The sequence below is a fragment of the Drosophila virilis genome, chromosome 2, assembly GCF_030788295.1.
Source record: "Drosophila virilis strain 15010-1051.87 chromosome 2, Dvir_AGI_RSII-ME, whole genome shotgun sequence".
Lineage (NCBI taxonomy): Eukaryota > Metazoa > Arthropoda > Insecta > Diptera > Drosophilidae > Drosophila > Drosophila virilis.
This window is the reverse complement of record NC_091544.1, coordinates 21,343,081-21,363,511: the sequence shown is the minus strand read 5'-3', so window position 1 is coordinate 21,363,511 and position 20,431 is coordinate 21,343,081. Positions and strand designations below refer to the sequence as shown.

Below are 20,431 nucleotides of genomic sequence, written 5' to 3'. Positions count from 1 at the left end.
TGTTTTCATTTTAATTTAAAATGTTTAAATTTTTTCAAAAGATTGTTTGCTTCCAATAAATTTGTTGAAAACTAAATATATTACTAAAATTATTATTTTATTTATTATTATTATTATTATTATTGTTGTGTTAAAAATCATTCGTAGGCATTAACATATCAGAGCTATCAGAGCTGTTAATTTTGTATCGCAGATTAGTCTGGAGTCTCTATAAATTTCTAATAAAATGTTATTCTCTCTACAAGGACGGTACTCATAAGCCTGAAGTGGAACTATTCTATAAATAATCGACAATATACACTATATTGACCTACATCTCAGGACACGCCAGTTACACATGAATCTACTTAGAATGCAGCTGTGATGCACCTTATTTGCTTTATACGAGTCAGTCGGTCGAGGACCGCATCAATCCTCCTCTCGTTTGCATGCAGAAGTGTAAAAAACAACATCTCAATTTGTCTCAAGTTGTCAAGTTGGCGTTGCAACACTTTACACTTGGAGTGCTGCAGACGGGACGACTTCATCGCCAGCTGCAGTTGCCCGTCTTTCCACACCCACTCATGCGCCTTGATGAACAAAATGTTGTTGTTGTCGCTGATGATGTTTATGTCGTTGACTTTGACACCGTTTTGCACTTTTCGTTGGCATGTGAGGTTCTGTCGAGCGTGTGTTGTGGGTAACTGGCCCACGATGGGCGCCAACTACGCTGACAGGCACTTATTTTCTTAATATAAAGTATACGCTTAGTGCGCCCTCTGCGTTCCTATAATGCAAGTGCAGACGTAATGCGCGCCAAGTAATGATTACTTTGTGTCTGCCGCTGACAAATGCCGTCAGTCAAAGTCAAAGTTTACCAGACGAGAGCTGTACGAGGCAAAAGTCGTGGAAGTCCTGTCAGGAAGTCGGAGGAAAAGGGGTTGACTTCAATGCGGAAGTTGCCGCACAAAAGGGGCATGTGATGCAATCTGCTTGTAGGTAAACGTGTAGGTGTGAGTGTGTGTCTGCTGGTGTTGGTATATGCATTCATGTGCAATACAGCTGATAAGAGTGCAGTGGAATTGGAACTTTAAGTGTGCCCAAAAAACTTTTCGTGCAAGTTTTTAATGACTTTGTTGCTTTTTGCTTTTAAAGGAACTCTTTTCGCAATGCCCAAAACTTTATATACTGGCCAGAATTTAGCAGAAAAATTTGTTACACAAGTTTATGGCGTACATAATTGCAATGCGGCCACTCAATCAGGCGTTCTTCATCGCCAGAAATCTAAGCAATCTATGAAAAGAACTTTAACTTTTATGAGCTCGTCTGGAAATCTATCGTTTCATCAAAAACTTTTCACACACACAGAACTACTCGACAAGGATTATTATATTATATAGTTCTTCCTGCAATTCAAGCTAAATGACTACGACTAATAAGATTACATATAATGGGGGCTGTGTAATTGCCATGCAGGGCAAGGATTGTATTGGCATTGCCACGGATCGTCGATTTGGCTTGCAGTCGCACACCGCTGGCGAAGATTGTCAGAAGGTTTTCCATCTATCGCCACGTTTGTATTTGGGTTTGACTGGTCTGCAGACGGATATTATGACTGTGTACAATCGTCTGTTGTACCGCAAGAATGTTTATGAGATCAATGAGGGTCGTGAAGTGTCGCCGAAAGTCTTGACGGAACTACTCTCCCATTTGCTTTACGAGCATCGATTTGGTCCATTCTTTGTTGAGCCCGTTATTGCCGGCCTTGATCCCGAAACCCTTGAGCCTTATATTTGCTGCATGGATCTTATTGGCTGTGCCAATGTCACAAATGATTTTGTAGCTACTGGCACCTGTTCGGATCAATTGGTAGGCATGTGCGAGAGCGTTTGGAGCCCGAATCTAAATGCAACAGAACTTTTTAAGACTATTGCACAGGCAATGCTGGGATCATTTAATCGTGATGCGGTCAGTGGCTGGGGTTCCAGCATATTTATTCTTGAGAAGGATAAGATTACTGAGCGTTTAATCAGAACGCGTAAGGATTAGCTGCTGAATTGAAACGCTTTAAGAATTGTGATATAAATAAAGGTACTTCATAATTATAAGGGAATCTCTTAAGTAAACACTATTATAGTGGCTTTCTACTAGCAACGCGTTACTTACTATTAAATCCTCAAAGGTTTTTCTACTTCTACGGCAATAATTAAACCCATATAAGCTCAATGCGCTTCCAAGCTCAAGGAGGTTCAGAGTTGACTAAAGCACTTATTTTTACTGAAAAGTAAAACCTATAAAACAATTTTAAACAATAATTCAATTTTTGATTGATTAATTCAAGAGACTCTGCTATGCCTATAAACATACTGCTGTTAAAATAAGATAGATAAGCTACTACTTAGTATATTTCGAAAATAATAGCCGTAGCTATTCTATCGATGGCGAATCCAGTCCACATTTTGTTTTGAACTGAAGCAGATTCGTTATTCAATTACTTACAAAATTAGGCATAGAGGATCTCGAATGAGATCTAAGGATTTCGACTTGTACCTGGAGTCTTAACAGAAAACTTTAACAATACATTTTTGGCAGACTCCGTAAAATACTCCAATATCATGTATGTGCTTATCTCAAAAAAATTTGTATATAAAAAAACATTCGTTTGTTAAACATTTCTGGCAATGGTACTTCAGCAGAAAAATTGTCAAATATTTTGTCAGCCACTCGTTTCTCGGGCTTATCCCCCACTGCATATTGAATGCCTCTATTGTCGCATGAAAATTCAATTTCCTATCCGCTTGACTATTGATTACCATGTCCAAACGTCGCACACCACAATATCCGTTCGGCTGATGATGCCCTGGCCTTGAGGGTGGTGCTAGCGGAGCTGGCCATTTCCGTTGTTCACATGGCTTTAATTACGCGCTGACTGCATACCCAGAAATCGTCCTACTCGATCACAATTGCCGGCGAAATATGACAATCAATGCTCTGGCCGTTGGCTGTTAGCTGTTTAGCCTCTGGGCCATCATCAGTCATGGGCACTTTTCGCACAATGGCATTTGTCAAAAGCCAGTTGGCCAATTTCGGCGCCTCATTTGCAATGCCAACAACTGTTTGGCCTGGTTAGCAATCAATGTGATTTGGCCCGCTAGCTAAATGTTAGCCAATTCCAAAGAAAAAATATTCTGCCAAACTAACTGTCCACAATTGGCATCAACTACGCCTTGAGCTCTTCTTTTTCTTTTCCTGAGTGCCATGTCGCATATCATTTGTGGCTCATAAGTCGCCTGCTAATGAGCCGAGATTTGTCCGAGCTTCTTGACACAGGCATCTTTTGTAAAAGAATATTTGTTAACAAATTGAATGTGTCATTGGCAGGCACTTATTTTTTTTCGTTTGTCTCGCGAACTGTCCTTTGGCCAACTATGTGCTTAAAGCTTCTGCTAACTAAATAATATTTTAGTTGGCAAGTAAGGAAACTGGATAAAATTGGGTAAGCGGCTTGTCTAAGTGTAGGTGACCCGGCAAACAAGTCTCTTAGTTTTGGAATTATCCAGATTGCCTCGAAGCTATTTGGTGTAAAACACTGTTTATTTGTGAATACTTTATTTTAACATATAAATTATATCGCATAGAAAATTCGTTAAAAAGTTTGGTTGTATTAACACAATATTTAATGAATAGCGAGAGAAATATATCTTACATCTGATAAATACCTGAAATGCCAATTTGTCTAATTACTTTAAATTGAAATTTTTTAACATTTAGTTTAACCATGTTCCAACTCAGTTTCATCGTATAGTAATGCAAATTTCAATTCTGTTGTTTTCTTGCAGTTTAAATCGGACAGTAAAGCGTTTACAGTAGCTACTCAACGTTAAGAAGAAAGTAACATTGTGGAAGCAGCAATCAAATCATTTACATACACACACATAAACATAAAACTAACTCACATACGGAAGCAGACACGCCTTTAATAAAATAACACAAATCGAACGCACAATGAAAAACGACGTCGTGCGATGGAGCAGGCAGCCGAATAGCAACATCAACAACAACAGCAGTTGCAGCAACAGCAGCAGCAGCAGCATCAATTGCAACGTCAACAACAAACACAATCAACAAGGAAGCATCAAAAACAACGCACTGCATAAAGTTAGGCAACATGTTGTAAGCAGAAGAACTTTTTGTCAGCCCAAATCAACACCTGCAAGTGTTGCTGCAACCATTTCCTCCTTGCAGCAAGGACAACAACAAGAGCAACAAACAATCGTTGAATGTGATATAACAAATTTCAATTTCAATTGCAATTTATTAAAAAATAGTTTTTTAACGCACAACAAAACGAAACGCATTCGCAACAGACATCCAGAATGCTCAACAGCGACGCCGACGGCGACGCGAACGTGGTCGCTGACTGCGACGTCGCCGTCGACTGCAATGCTGCTGATTTTACAATTTAGTATCGTAGTTTTCTTATGTAATTTAAATGTCGGTTTCGCGGCCAAAGTGGAGCCCGGTCACGCCCAGTCGCCATTGCTTCCGCCCTATATCCTCGACTATGAAAAGGGCGCAGCCAGCAGCAGCAGCAGCAGCGGCAGCCCCAGGAGTGGGCGCGCAGCTGGCGGGGACGCTGGCCATTATACGCACACCTGGGCGGTCCACATACCGAACGGTGATAACAATGGTATCGCCGATGCCGTTGCCAAGGAACACGGTTTCGTCAATTTGGGCAAGGTGAGTAATGAATCAATATCATAAAAAGTGAAACGAAAAACAAATGAATTTCAATATTTATATACCGAGAAATTTAATTCGGGTTGTTTTCTGGTATAATTGAAATAAATGAAACTTTGACGTGCTGGCAAAAAGAACATTTGGAATGGAGCATATCTGAAAGCATATTTCGATTACTCTGAAAATATTGGTATTTATTATTTGTAATGTTAAATTATCCTTAAAGCAGTTTTAATCAAGTAAGATAAACACAGCACAGAACACAATGCAATCGCAATTGCAATGCTGTTGATGGAATTCAAAGAAGACGCGTATGAAAGTGTGTGTATACAGGAGTTCTTGCAAAAAAATTAGGCGCAAACACATTTTCTTTAATAACTAACTAGTGGGGAGGTGGTGATAACTATAAAATGAAAGATACTTGATATATACATACTTTTATAGAAGCAACATGTCAAGTTTGGTGACTCTAGCTCTCATTATTGACCAATTTTGCTCAACTGACTCGATATGGATTTTAATCGATTACATGGAAACGGGGCAAGTGATTGATTATCGAACACAAATTCGTACTGCGCGGGAAAAAGAGGACCTACATTCAAAATTTCAAGCCTCTAGCTTCTTATATCCTTGCGTTCATTAATACGGACAGTCGGACAGACGGAAGAACGGAAAGACGGACAGACAATCGAACATGGCTAGATCGACTCTGTTATTGATGCTGATTAGGAATATATATATACTGAATGGGGTCGGAGATGCTTTCGACTGCCTGTTACATAAATGTGCACAAATACCTTTTCCCCCTTTTACACAATTTTATTGGGCTGAATATATAAGCAGAAGCAAATATGGACAATATATTTAAAAGCTGTTTAAATGTTAAGCTAGAATTTGAATTAAAGAACGATTAAACCAGATAAAATTAGTTTACTTTACCTGTACCCTCATTTTAAAATGGTCTTTAATCGCATTTAAAATTATTGTAAACAGCCGGGCATCTGTTCTTGAACCTTTTTTTTAACAATTTTTAGGCCACTAAAGCAACTTAAACCTGTGTCTTAAACCACTTTCATAAATACTTGAGCTGCTTTTCAACTGATTCAAAGCATTTATGTTACGCATTCAAACCTTATTTCTACAGCTTTTGAGTTTTAGTGCTTTTCCCTACTTGACAATTGGACTACCCTATTTCCTTATTGCGTGGTCAGATGCTTACAGTAGGACAACAGCTGGCCGCAGGGATTGTGGCTTGTGTTTTCACCTCTTCCACACGACTCCCCTTAAAATAAAATCCTTAAATAAACGACTACCCTTTGATAGATCTTACACTTGTGTATATTCAGTAGGCAAATTAAATATTCGTGCCTTTCCAAATGTTCTCAACTGTGCCCGCAAGCTTTTTGTGTGCAGGGCCCAACTAATGTTAAGCGAATAGCTGGGGACTTGGCAATCCGACCCGCATCAGTTGATGATAAACTTTTTAAATTGCAACAATTTGGCCTGAAGGCAATGTGAAGAGCGGGCCACACGAGCAGGGCAAGGTAAACTTGAGGCAGAACCTCTCGTTTGGCAGTTTAGCATATCATTAGAACACTCAAATGTGAGACTATTAAAACTTTATGCCACACATGCATACACTCGTACGTACATCAGTACGTGCATTCATACACTCACTTGTAAATCTATTCAGTGCGCATTTGAACTAACTTTCAGGTTATGTGAGTCCAACTACATTTCCATGGCTAGTGGGTTAGATGAGAGCTGTGTTGGGTATCTCTGTGCTGGACAAAGTTTGATGATATTTTTTTTTTCAACACACATCGAAATCTTTCTCCCACCTTTTTGTCTATCTTAACTAGCCAAGGCAAGGGCTCGCAGGTGCTGCGACTGGTCTATTGCTTTGGCAAACTTTAATCTGATTTCAGTGAAGCGACAACGATTCGCAAAAATCCCTCAACTGGTACACTTTGTCAGATAATTGAAACACAGACCACTCCGGCAGATTTCCCTCTCCTAACCGACAAAGTTAGTGTTAAGTAACAAACGGCAGACGCACAAATTGCTAGTAATGTCAGCTATTTGCTTGCAAATCTACTATATATGTATCATAATAAACTAGAGTTTCACACTCGAAATTGTCCACTTGCGTTTATTAAACATTGATTTGTCCATACAGACGTATAGACAGACAGACGTAAATGTCGAAGCTGCCTCCTATTCGATTTCGTCTAGTCTTGAGGAATTCTCTGCAGTCTATTTATAAGAAACTGTTTATCCTGACTGATTGGTTAATAGCTCAATTTCATACTGTAGTTGCCTTAAGTGACGATTCAACCAAGAAATGTGCTTTTTTTCTTTCTTTCTTAAAGAATCCTAAGATTGATCTATTGCGTAGTAATTGCTTGGTGGACCAAACTTCATTTGTTTACTTTGATAATGTATATTCAGGTCGATTTTAAAACGCATGGCAATATTCTTTGTTCAATACAAAAGATTTTGATAAATTGATTGCGCTTGGCAGGTTTCCTTAATTCTTAGATCAGAAAGTTCTCAGCCCACTCTCGTTTATACATAGGTATGGGCAGCCGCACTTACAATTGACGTTTGAAAGTTAAAATCGCCGTGGCAGTTACTTTTGCAGCTGCCCGGGGTTAACTGGAAACTTGAATTCTTAGTTGGCATTTGAGTTTTCAATTGAGACGCGCTCAGGTGGCGAAAACTGTCAACGGGAGCCTTTTGTTTCGCCACTTACTTGAGTCGGCCAGATCTAAATGGAAATTAGTATCATTCACAATGGGCGCCCATTGTATTAATTGGCAGCTACAAAAGCCCAGAGAACTCCAATTATTAAGAGTAGTGCAAAAGTTTTTCGCTCAGCTTCACAGCAAGAATCATTTAAAATATTTCCGTTTGAGCGCCAGGAATTTCTGTTGATGTTCCTGTTTCTGCTCGGCGGCAGTTGCAAGTTAATTGAAAATTAATTTTAAATGGCATTGTTAAAGTGCATAGCATTTACATAATTAAACAATATCAAATGACTGTAAAATTGTGCGGATTTAAGCTAAGGGGGAAAACTACTAATGAATGTGGCCTTAAACAACTTTACCTCGATTTGAGCAAATCTTAGTTATCTGAAGTGCTCATTTGATAATTAACTGTAGCTCACTTCTATAATTTTGTAAAATATGCAGCATAACGTTGTTAAAATGTGGCTGTTTAAAAAAGCTTAGGGTATATCATCACAATGTTATATGCAGATTCTTATTGGGAGTGATAAAGAAAATATTAATATGAATAGCTGCCTGTTATATGTTATTTATGTAAAAGGTCGCTGTTAGAGTGTCAAAAGTTTTGCTAATGCTTAAGCCGATTAACTCTTAACGTGACGTTGTGTTAAGTGATTTTGAATATGATAATTTAACATGACATTAATTGTCATTGTCCTATTGTCCGGCCTTGCTCGTGATAAGTTTGGTCTACCGAAACTGCCTAGATCTAATCTTCTATTCTAAAATATTTAAAGTGCATCAAAAAGGAATTTAATTTTGTAGTCAAATGCTTCCGCCCATGTTAGTCTTGTGGTGCGAATCTTGAAGCCGAAAATTCAATTTTCGTTTAATAAACCCGCACTTTCAATCCAAGAGCGAATGGAATTTCCAAAATTGCTAAAATACATTTTCATTAGGTTGCTATGTAGGGATTTCTAAGGATGGATGCATTTTTTGAAAAGTGTGAAAACACCCCATAAATTAATTTGAACAAAGATCTTTGAAAACGAGATTTTCGCCAATGGAATGGTAAATAAACAATGTTTTTCGCGTTTTCCACACATGCGGGTGGAATTTCCCGTAACCCAGTTCTAACAGTGAAAAGCTCAACTTCAGTTATACGATAAACAGATTTATAGAGAAATGCTACATATTAATGTGACATTATAATTATTATTATAAGACTGACAGCGCTGCTAATATTTCTCCTATTTTCGCTGCAAATTCTGTTTGTTTATGTTGCAAATTTCATTTAACAAAGTCTGAAAAACTTGAGCCAACCAACTGCGCAAAGCAAGTTACAAATTAAACACTAGTAACAGCCAACAACAAAAACGTTTGCAATAACAGGAAAAACAAATTAATAAACATTCAACCAGCGACTTTTTGCCATTTGCTGTGCATTGCGCATCCCCATCCTGAATAATTTGTTTTACTTTTTGTTTTCGTTTTGATTTTTTTTGCCATTGTATTTAGCAGTGGGCGTGACACAGTCAGCAACTTACAGTGTTTTCCAACTCTCGCAATGGGACCCCGCACTGTTCTGCCCACGCAACGTTGTCATGGTAAGCATGCAGAACTTTTAATGAAAACTAAGAAGTGTATGTGCCTTATATAGTTTATATGTATGTTTGTCTGTTTGTGCATATGACATCAATTTGTACACTGCTATATAAACTTTTAGCACTGGCATTATGATAAAAGACAACCTCAAAAGTTTTATTTTTCGAAAAGAGGTTTTGTGAAGTACGGAGATTGTTATGGATAGTAGCATTTAAGTCGGTTTAAATTTAATTTCCTTTTATTTTATTTTAAATTTCGATTATGGAAAATATAAAATTAAAATATATAGCTATAAATAATATTTAGTAAATACACTCAACAATTAATAAAGCCTTATAAACACATCAAAGCTTCGCCAAACTTTTTGAACTGAAAGCAAAAGACTTGAAAATGTTCACCATTTCTACAGTGTTATGTGCAGCTTTTGACTTGTTTCCACTTTCAACTCGAGTCACTTACTCATTTATTATGTTTCCAATTAAGCACGAAGCTCTGGGCCGTGTCGGCGCCGTCTTTAAGTAACTTCTGACAAATGCATTTTTGGCGCACAAGTTGTTCAGATAAGCCAAAAGACAATTTATGCGCTGCATTAATATACCTGACTGCCTGTTGGCCAGAATATAGCTTTGGGTAAGCATACACCTCTGTAGGTCCTTTGAGGACGCTCAGTTGTGCGCCGATTGCCTGTCAGTTGCAGCGGCTTGGAACAGCCTTTCAGATCCTTGCCAGCTGCTGTTTGTCATCGCTTATCAGCGAATGCAAGCAGGCAACTTCCCTGACTGTCTTCTGGCCAGTCTGTACAGGACGTGGCTCTGGACTTGGCTTTGTAGTTAGACGTATTAACATAACACTGGAATTACAACGCCCCCCTCTTCAGCCGTTCACTTCTATTGTTCGTGTTGTGATAAATGTTATCTTTGTCCTGCTGCCAGGACTACGCTTAGCTCCGGTCCATCAAATTAATTGAAAAGCCTCTTGGAAACGTTTGCAGCTTCACTTTGTTATTTGCCTTTTGTCTTGTTGCGATTTTGTTCCTGCCTTTTTAATTAATTTTCATGACGGTTTTCTTTTTGCGCGATATTTTCTCATATTTCTTTTTTATACCTTTGTCGCGCTCTTAAGCTTACCGCAGGTTAATTTTGACGCTACTACTCGATTACACTATTCAACAAAAATACATTTTCCGTTTAATGAAAATGGATTTTTATACCTTGACGCCATTAAAAATGGGTAAGAATTGGTATTTGTTCAAATGTATGTTACACGCAGAAGGATGTATTTCTGCCCTCGTAAAGTCGAGTCGATGAAGCCATGTCCGTCCGTTTGTCCGTACGCAAGGATTGCAGAACCCATAAAAACTAGATACTTAAATCCTCCCAGTCTATGCAGTACGAGTTTCTTTCCGATAATCGAAACCTTGTCCCGTTTTAGAGTAATCGATACAAATCGATAACGAAATCCTTATGTTTTGAGTAACTCTTGGAATTTGAAGAGCTAGAGTCACCAAACTTAATTGATTGTTGCTTCTAGAATAGTAAATATTAATATATATAGTATCTTTCATTTTATAGCTTTTGCCAATTAAGAAAAAAAAAACAAGCGCGAGTTACACTTGGTGTTGGTAGAAGGGAGTTCAGGTTATTCCCTAGTCGGGAGCTCCTGACTAGAACTCTTGCTTGTTATTGATAAGCTTGGGGACCCAAATGCCCCGATATGGATTAAATATAAAAATTAAAAATATCTTTGGTCATTTGGGGGGTTGGTTTACCATATTCATCATAACTTTCGTAAATCTCAATCGATTTTGCTTGTAACTCATTTTTGTTTTTATCAAGCAGAAGATAATTTGAGTATTCTATCTCTATGTATTGCAGTATCAATGTATTGCAATTCATGTTAATACGAATTTTAGCTTTTCCCAAATTTTTAAAATCAACGTTATTTTAAAATATTAATTTAAATATTTCCTAAACGATTGATATTTTTTTCTGTTTTTATTGGTGAAAACCTTTTTGAAATCGCTTCAAAACAAAAGTTGTGGCAAATATCCCACAATCTCAAATAATTACAACAACAAAAAATAAAGCATGTAAGAGGCTCTAGTCGGGAGCTCTCGACTAGGGGATACCTGAACCCTCTTCTTCCAATATCAAAAGCATATATATATTTTATTTTTGAAGCTATATGTCAAGTTTGGTGACTCTAGCTCTTATTATATACCAAAATTGCCCAAAAAACAGAATATCGATATCGATTTGCTTATCGATTGCTTGGAAACGGAGTAAGCTATCGATTATCGGAAACAAACTCTATCTGCGTCTACATCTAAAATTTCAAGTCTCTAGCTCTTATAGGTTCTAAGATCCTTGCGGTCATACATACGGACGGACGGACGGACAGACAGATGGACATGGCTAGATCGACTCGGCTATTGATGCTGATCAAGAATATATATACTTTATGGGGTCGGAGATGCTTCCTTCTGCCTGTTACATACATTTGGATTTTGCACAAATACAATATACCCTTATACCCATTTTTAATGGGTTCAGGGTATAAATATACTTATATATTAAAGTTTTATAGATAAAAAAAAAACCGTACCGTCAAACACGTTGCACAGTGTTGTTGATTGTCGTTGATGGTTTGTTATTTCCCGCTTTTTCTTTTTGCTGTATGCACCTTGCAGCCATCGCGTCGTCCACATTTACTTTCTTTATTACATTCGCATAATTAAAATCACGGTCAATGATGTGTAAAACAGAAACCGCTTTTCTTCCTGCCTTCCTGGCCTGCTGCCTGTCTGTCGCGTTGCTGATAAATTTAATTTTCATCTCGCAAAAGGATTTTTTCTTGCCTTTTTTTGGCTTGTTGATGAAGGTCAACGGCTCATTAACTTTTGTTATCGCTCCAACACCAAAATGAATGCGGTAACATCTTCAGAAGGGCTTCTGACGGATGCCACACGCTCATTTTAAAAATGCTTTATTGAGAAAGATAAGCTAAATTTCCCGTAAGAAGGTCTTAAAACGGTCAAATGTCGCATTTTAAGAAGCACCGACAATGTTGAAGGTTTTAGTTGGTCCAATATAGCACCTAGATCAAAGGATGTTTTGACACTTTTTCAAATAGGTAAGGAAAATATTTAAGTGGGACCCCTCCCTTAAGCAAACGAAAAGTTTTTAAACATTTTCTTAAAGGAAGAAGTCTTTGACATTTTCACAAGTTATAATTTGATCAAGTTAATAGATTTCCATTAAATGTAATTTGGCGAATCTAAATCCCCAACAAATTATTTGCGATTAATTTTAGAATTAATAGCCACAGTTTAAGCAGCACTGTGCCATCGAATGGCTAGCCGCCAAATTGGCAATTTTAATTTAAATTTTTTTTACCCCGCAGCATGTGATGCACACACTTTTTTATTTTATGCATATACGCAGAAAGTTGTGGCAGTTATTGCAGCCTTCTGTCTGTGTATTCTCTGTGGGTGCTGCTCCTTACCTCTCTCTTTCCGTACTGTGTGTCTCATGGCGGATATCGTTGATAAATTTCGAGTCAAAAACTCGGAAAATATTTATGACTTAACTTTTGTTTTCTAACAAAGCAACATGCGAACCACACAGGCACGCACACAAGCTCACACACAAAACAGGCACTGCCATTTATCTGACGAGTGCTTGGAACTGGCTTGCACAATAGTCACAAGTTGGCTGCTGCCTGTTGGGCTGCCTCTTTGCTCATGCAAATGGCAGAAAGGATTTTGCTAGCTCAGCTGTTTGTAAATGGAAGGAAGAAGTGGAGACGGGAGCGGCTCATGTAAAACTTTAATCACATGACATGAAGAAGTATCAAAAGTTTATATATTTTTGTCATTGATCCACAAGTTGAGGCAGAACTTGACAGTGCAATTTGCTGCCAACTTTCGGTTTGGGCCGTGGCACCTAATTGAATATGTAAACCAGTATGCGATTGAGTGTAAAATGAGAGGCTTACACACACAGACATCCAGACACACACTCTCTCAAAAGCTCTTAAGCTCAAGTTTTGCTTAAAATGAAATTCAAATGAAATAGTGAAGAAAATGTTGTACACTTTTGGCTTGAAAATTAAGTTTGCAACTTTTGCGCCACAAATGAATGAAGTGAACGAATCAATAAGTAAATGTGCCCCAAGCAACTAGAACATATTACAAATACAATATATTAATATGTGCATGCATGTATCTGTCTGTAGATGCCTTTTGGCTGACAGCAACTTTTTAGCCAATAGCCGAAAAGTTGCAGCTGTCTAATAAATATTTCAAAAATTCATTTTCAGTTTTTGCGTGCTGCTGTTGGCTAAAAAATGACTTGAATTTGTTTTTCGCAGTTTCAAAAAGTGGCATGCAGTTTTAAAGCTACTGTTCTAAAAGTTCTCAGCTTAACTTGGCCCCAACAATTTTCGGCCTTCAAGAGATTAATTGAGAGCTTAATGAATTTTCACTGCCGGACAGGTTTGCTAACAACGGGCAATAGTCCTTGTAATTTTGATGGCTTTTCAACGAGCAACACAGGCAATTGTCAAACATCATCATCAAAATTCCAGGCAAACTGGCAGTTAAATTAACCAGCTACAACATGTAACAGCGCGCCCCTGAATATTTGAAATATCTTTGCCATTGCTATGTAATATAATGAGCAGCAAAAATTATGCCTTGAGTGCTCGGGATAGTTAATTGATGGGCAGTAATCGAAATCGTCTTGTTTGAGCAAACCTCTTACCTTTTTAGAGCTACATTCTTCAAACTTGACATGTAGCTGCTAGAAGAAGTAGTATAAATAAGTATATCATGTATCTTTTATTTGTATTAGCCACCAATTTAAGCCACACTTTAATGCAATTGACATGTATTTAATTAGTGTCTCAGATAGTGTGGTCTGTTACGAGTTCGACTCCAATTGAGTTATTTATTTATTTATATATGTTAATCTGTTTTTATTCCAGCTAACGCAAACGAGCTCATAGCGCAAGCTGCATTTGGTTTTATTAGAAGAAAGGGGTATGGTTCGGGGTATCCCATAGTCGGGGACTTCCAATTTGAGCCTCTTGTTTAAATATGGTTTCATAGAGGACTCATAAAATGTGCGCAACCGGTTATAGTCTAGTGGCTAGTATTTAAACTTTCATTAGCTTTCTCTATTCCTCTGACTTTCTTTTTATAAATTCATCTTCACTTTGTTTGTTTCTGTGCTGCTTAATACATTTCGGCATACAGGGTACATTGCTTAATAGCCAAAATTCTCGGCCATTTTCCAAAACGAAAGTTAATAGACACCTAACTTTGCTACGCTGCTTACTGGCAAACGATTTTTTAGATCAATCTATTTTTTTTTTAAGTTAAAAATCATTAGAGTCGATATTTTTTATCGTGTACATTCTGTCCTTGCTTTTTTATGTACTGGCTACACCCCTTTTCGTTAGGCTTTTGCCGCATTGATAATATCCTCCCTTTCGCTGTTGGTTGTCGCCTCAATTGAAGTGAAAAATTGCTAATGGTCACCGGGCAGGCGGCTTCACACAAAGCAAGCGCCAATTGGTAACTCCCCACACTCCTCTCCACGTCCATAAAACTGTAACAGTGACTGCCTTTAAATTGCTGCTGTGATTTTAATTAAAAGGCCCAAAGCACAGAGCACATGGCCCGGCGCAGTCGGAGTAGCAGTCACACTGAGTGAACAAAACATCGCACCATTTTTGTTAAGGTCAAAGTTGAGTTGATTTTAGGGCCTTTTTAATTGCACCAATAGCGGAAAAAACTGACGAAAAACCGAAGCGGAATGGAAATTTATACAGTGCTCAATCAAGCATGACAACTTTATAGCTCAGGGCAAAGTGAAAACTTGAATTTGTGGCAAATGTTTTGGCTGCATAAATATTGGCCAAGTTTTCTGCCCTCTGATACCCTGCGAAAATGAAATATGATAAATTGAATAAATTGAATGCTAGGCACAGTCATTAAGGCAACCCTAAGCCTTGTCTATCTATCTATCGTGCCTCATCGTTCTCAGAGATTTTAGGAGCCATGAGCCTCTTAGATTTCTAAAAACCATGTCCAGTCTATTGAATGTTAAGGATATAAGGGTCAATCCTAACTAATCGATCAAATAAAACTATTATAATATACGAATACTATTGTATGTTATCTAAATATTTGTTTAGGGTTTCATAGCCTCTAGAAAAAAACAGGTTATTCAAAAAACTTTTGCCTATGGAGTTCAGAGTTCAAAGTTTGATACAGGGCACCTCTTAGTCGATCACTTATCCCAATCTATTCAATTTGCTCACAATTCTTTTGTTTTGTGTGTTTTCTTCGCTTAGCCAAACAAATCGTTAGCAATTGCATTTTATTGGCGCTCGGGTAGGATGGCAAGCGCAATGAAACGATGATTGCACAATCAAATCATCGCTTTACGCTTGATTAAAGGTATGTCATGTTTGCCATAAGCTACCTCTAGCAATTAAGAAATTTTTGGAATATATTATTTGTCGATTTGCAATTAAATTTATTTTCATGACCTCCACACAAATGTGCAAGCAATCAAAACAAAAAAGTTGAACTGAAAATGCCTGCAAAAAATAAAAAAAATAAAAAGCATGTAATAAAATAAATGTAGACAAATGCAGCAAGAGCTTTGCATTGTTCAATGTGTCAAAAATGCAATTAAAAAATAAGTTGAAAACATTTTTTCCAAATACTTTTTTTTTGCAATCATCATCAAAACTCATTGTTTATATATTCAACGCAAAGCGAGTCTAAAATAAATTGCAGCCAATATTAAATAGTGTACATCCCTAATTTCAGATTTCAAATTTTTAATAGATATGACGATAGATATATTATTCGATATATGACACGGAACAACTCAAGCAACAGTCAACTGACTGTCGTATACATAATGCAGCGGCATAAAACTCATAGTAAGAGCTCTAAGAGACGTTATGTACATCTGCTCTTTCACATAAATTTAAATACATTCTTTATGAGTGGGCAAATGCTACGTATACTTCACATTTCATTGATTCGTCAATATTGCGCATACGTCGAGTGTGCGCAAAAGTTTTATCACTTTTCAGTCATTCGGTTTTGCTTTATTCCCGCTGCGTAATTGAATTGCAATTAATTGGCCACAACTTTCGTAGCGATTGCAACTGCGGCTGCTGCTGCTGCATTTCTGTTGACCTTCAATATTTGTGGTCAACGACCAGCAGAAAATGCCAGAGGTGCCAGAACCAATACACAATGTGACAATAAATCATTGAGTAGCTCCGTCCATGCACACACCAACAAGAGTGAGACATCTATAGCACAGGTGATAGGTTGAGAAAGGAGCCGAAGAGAACAAGCTGGAGCTGGCGTTTGAATATTTGACTGAGTTATTAGAGCCCACAGTCATATATCATGTGTCTCGGTGCATAGATTGGCATTTTAATTGCCAGGCACTTGAAATTGAACTGCCAACTTGAATGTGAAGCAAATAAATGAGCGAACGCTAAACATACACTCAATTTGAATATAAATTAACAACAGTATTCATAATGCATGGGCAGGGATATTCGCAAAAAAACTCTCTTAAGTAATTTGTTAACTCATTTGAAGGTGTTACCCTAAGTTACTTCGTAATGGTTCAATGATTATTCATTACGTAAGGTAAGAAGTTGAATAGCCATAAATTGTAATTACTTTAGCTTCAGTTACTGATTACAAATAACCACGCGTCGTTTGCAAAATGTTTTATTTATTTATTTAATATTTTATATGATACATTTTCTATCTGCACACACTTCCGTATGAAAATCAATAAATAAAACATTTTATTTGCACACCTTTTGGATCTGTGTCCTTTCTATTGTTATCTAGCTTGCGGTTAGCTCTGTAACTACCCTTTTGGGGACAGAAGCTTTTTGTTTATATTGTAATTACATTGAAATGAAATCAATTGCAAGCCAATAAAATAGATTTATGAGTACTCTCAGGCGTTTAAGTGGTTGCTTAATACTCGATTCAAGTCGATAGCAAAACTCGAATCTGGCTTTAATTGATATTTTCGCAGTGTATTTTAAATAATATTAAAAATTTGAAATTGTACTATGCTAACTATAAGGCAGAGTATGTTGGCCATCTATCATTAAATAAAGTAGAGTGCTTTTTTTTTAATTAAAGGTAACATGATTATGCAAAAATCAATATATTTCTATATACGGCAAAAAAACTACAATGCATTTTTGAATGTTAAATTTTTAATCAACATGATGAAAGCATTTTGAGAAGTGAGATAAAACAGAAAAGTGGCTAAAAAGCATGTCTAAAATTATATCTCTGTCACTAAATTGAACGGCATGCTAAAAGTCTTGTCAGGATTTGGCATGCATTCAAAAAGTTGGCTGCACAAAAGCATTTCGTCCTGCGTCACATGACATTGAAAAGTTGCCTAGCAGCAGCAAAAAGGACGCACTAAACGGATGGCAATCAGTGCCGCCATTATGTGTTTTGTGAGTGTGTGTGTCTGTGTTTGTATTGAACTTAGCCGCTGACCTTAGCCTGCTTTCTGGGTCCGCTCCACAGCAGCCCCCCTCGCTGGCCGCCCACTTAGTCATTTTGCCATTTACTTGTTAGTGGCACTACAGCAAATATGCATATATATGCATTATATACATAACTATATATATATATATATATATATATATATATGTATAATGTTGCATATTTTTAGGCTGCACCTTGTGTACTTGTCCATGACCGGCGCTGCAGCTACCGTGCGGCGTTCAACGTCAACGACAAGTGGCCCACTCAGTGTTACACTTGAACCATAATGAAAGCATTTGCTGCCACCAGCATACGAGAGATAGGGAGAGAGGGAAAGAGTGGGGGAGAGAAATAGAGATGCAGAGAGAGCGAGAGAGAGAAAGAGAAAGAGAGGGAGAGAGAGACTGGGAGATAGTAAGGAGGATAGAGCTACATAGCATTGCACTTGGTTAGTTTTCAGTGTGTGTGACATCTGACACTTGTCTGCACTTATCTATTGCTTAACATACACAGGCACATCGCTCGTCGTTAGAATTTAATATTAACTAGTAAATGGTTCAAGTCGGGAGCTCCCGAGACGAGGATATGCTGGACCCTCTTATTCCAACACCAAATGCAGCTCGCGCAACGCTCTCGTTTGTAGAAATAAAGATCAATTAAAAAAAAAAGGTCGCTTGTCAGGGTTCGTACTCGCAACTGACCGCATTACTCGCTGCCGCCACTACTCTACAGAGACACCAGAAACTAATTCTTGTAGAGAAAAAAAAACGAATTCAAATAGCAGCTCAGAAATTAATACTATCGTAATTGCAATCCTGTTGATAGAATTCAAAAAGGAAACGCTTGAATACACATTCAATGTACATGTATACAGAAATTATTGGAATTTGCGCTTGTTGCCCCAAGCTCAAGGCCAGCAAAAACATGTTTTATTTAAAAACTTCTGAGTTTCTTAACCGATCTTGATGAAATTTTTTTTCAAAAGATACTTTATGAAGATAGCTACATGTCAATTGTGGCGACTCTAGCTCTTATTATTTATATTGTATAAAAAAATTTATAAAATTGGTCAGAAATCAGGATTTCGATATTGATTATTATGGACTACTTGAAAACAGGAAAGCTATCGAATAGCGGAAACAAACTCTATCTTCGCGGGCACTAGGAGGACCTACAACTATAATTCAAGTCACTAGCTCTTATAGCTGTTGAGATCCTTAACCTCTTGACCCATTTTCAATTGGTTCAGAGTATAAAAACGGGCAAAAATACATGTACCAACGTTTTTTTCTTTGTATAAACGTGCCAAAGAATGTGTCTTAAAAGATAGGCTTCTTTTGAAAGTATGAAATGTAATAAATGTTTGTTATATATTAATAAATGTATTTCAAGCTTAAATTGGATTTCCAGTTTTGTACCAAGCGTTTTTGGGGCAGTTTGCAATTCAATATAATAATTTATATATCAAAATAAAATTTTTAAAAAAATATGTAAGATGCATAGCTTGATACTTGAAAGTATATTTCATTTAAATTTGGTATAAAACTAAATACCTCACAATTAAATTATTCTCATTCTCATTGATAAAATAAGAATGACGTCGAGCATACGAAACAATCAATGCGATAGCTCTTTTATTGCACTTGACCACTTCATAGCCAATAAATCGATATCGTTGTTCTTTTACTTGTTGTAATTGACCAGGTAGCATTTCACACGTGCCACAGAGAAACCGTTGATCCGGGCCAAATATCATTAACACGTTTTGTCACCGGGCATAAACGAAGTTCATTTATTTTTGCTCGGACATACAGAAAGTGTGTCTTACGGCCTATGGCCTCGACTGGGTAGTAAGCATGTTATGTACCTGGCAATTCAACACATTAACACCTATTAGTGACCGCATGCCCACACACACAAACATACGCACACACAAATGCCGACTGGAAAAGTCAACGAGGCAGTTGTGCAAATGGCCACATAAATAAAAGCGCCTGTCTGCCAAGTTATGAATAATCACGACGACGACAACAATGGTCCACACACACACAGTTGCTCGTATGTATATGTGTATGTGTGTGCGCGCTATTGTAATTAAGCTTTTGGCTTTGGCTAAGACCAAGTGGCGCCTGCATTTGAAATGGCGCCGCTTTGGGCTATTTTTATAGCCAATGCTGTGCAATGGAGCGGCAGAAATGTCTGCCCAGAACACACATATTTGCACACATACAATCAAGCCGACAAAACCACACACACAACCGTACAGGTGAGAACGCATTAGTGCTAGCCATAAGCGACGTGGACATGGCCCAGATAAGAACAGCTAGTGGGATTAGAGCGTATGTGCGTTGGGTATACAAATCTCAGAGTTAATTAAAAGTCATTAGGGTGCCGCATAATTGCAGCTAAACGAAATGCCATACGGCATAATCGAGAGCTGAAAGATAAGAGCTGGGATTCATAAAAGCTCAGTTAACAAATACAAAGAGCATCTTTGAAGTAGCTTTGACTAAACTAAACAGAAAGTAATTAGCAATTAAGATGAAAGCAAACGTTAGTTTTTAATAACTAAACTTACATCAAACTAATTAATTTAGGCATAGAAATTAGAAGTTATCAAAAGAAAACACAACTCAAATTAAATTAAATTTTTTTTGTCGGTATTATAGTTTGCGGGAGAGTATTTGATAAATATAATATCTATTGATTTGATAGATTATATTTTTAACCGAATTCTGCTAATACTTAATAGTAGCTATCCGAACGATAGATAGCTTTGGTTTTCATAAAAAGCAAACAGAAAGATGGGAGA

At 37.4% G+C, this 20,431-nt stretch overlaps 2 protein-coding genes across 3 annotated transcripts in view; both read left to right on the top strand.

Annotated features, from left to right (window-relative positions):
* Nucleotides 1–1,301: 1,301 nt before the first annotated feature.
* LOC6629819 (proteasome subunit beta type-3) lies at nt 1,302–2,099 on the top strand. Its single transcript, XM_032433881.2, has one exon. The coding sequence runs from the start codon at nt 1,402–1,404 to the stop codon at nt 2,026–2,028; it is 627 nt and encodes a 208-aa protein (XP_032289772.1). The 5' UTR covers nt 1,302–1,401; the 3' UTR covers nt 2,029–2,099.
* A 1,885-nt stretch (nt 2,100–3,984) lies between these two features.
* Fur1 (Furin 1) overlaps nt 3,985–20,431 on the top strand; it is a 73,347-nt gene continuing 56,900 nt past the window's right edge. For both annotated transcript variants that reach the window (XM_015171905.3, XM_032433827.2), the window contains exon 1: nt 3,985–4,719. In XM_015171905.3, the coding sequence (XP_015027391.1) occupies nt 3,985–4,719 (735 nt within the window). The remainder of the gene's footprint in view (nt 4,720–20,431) is intronic.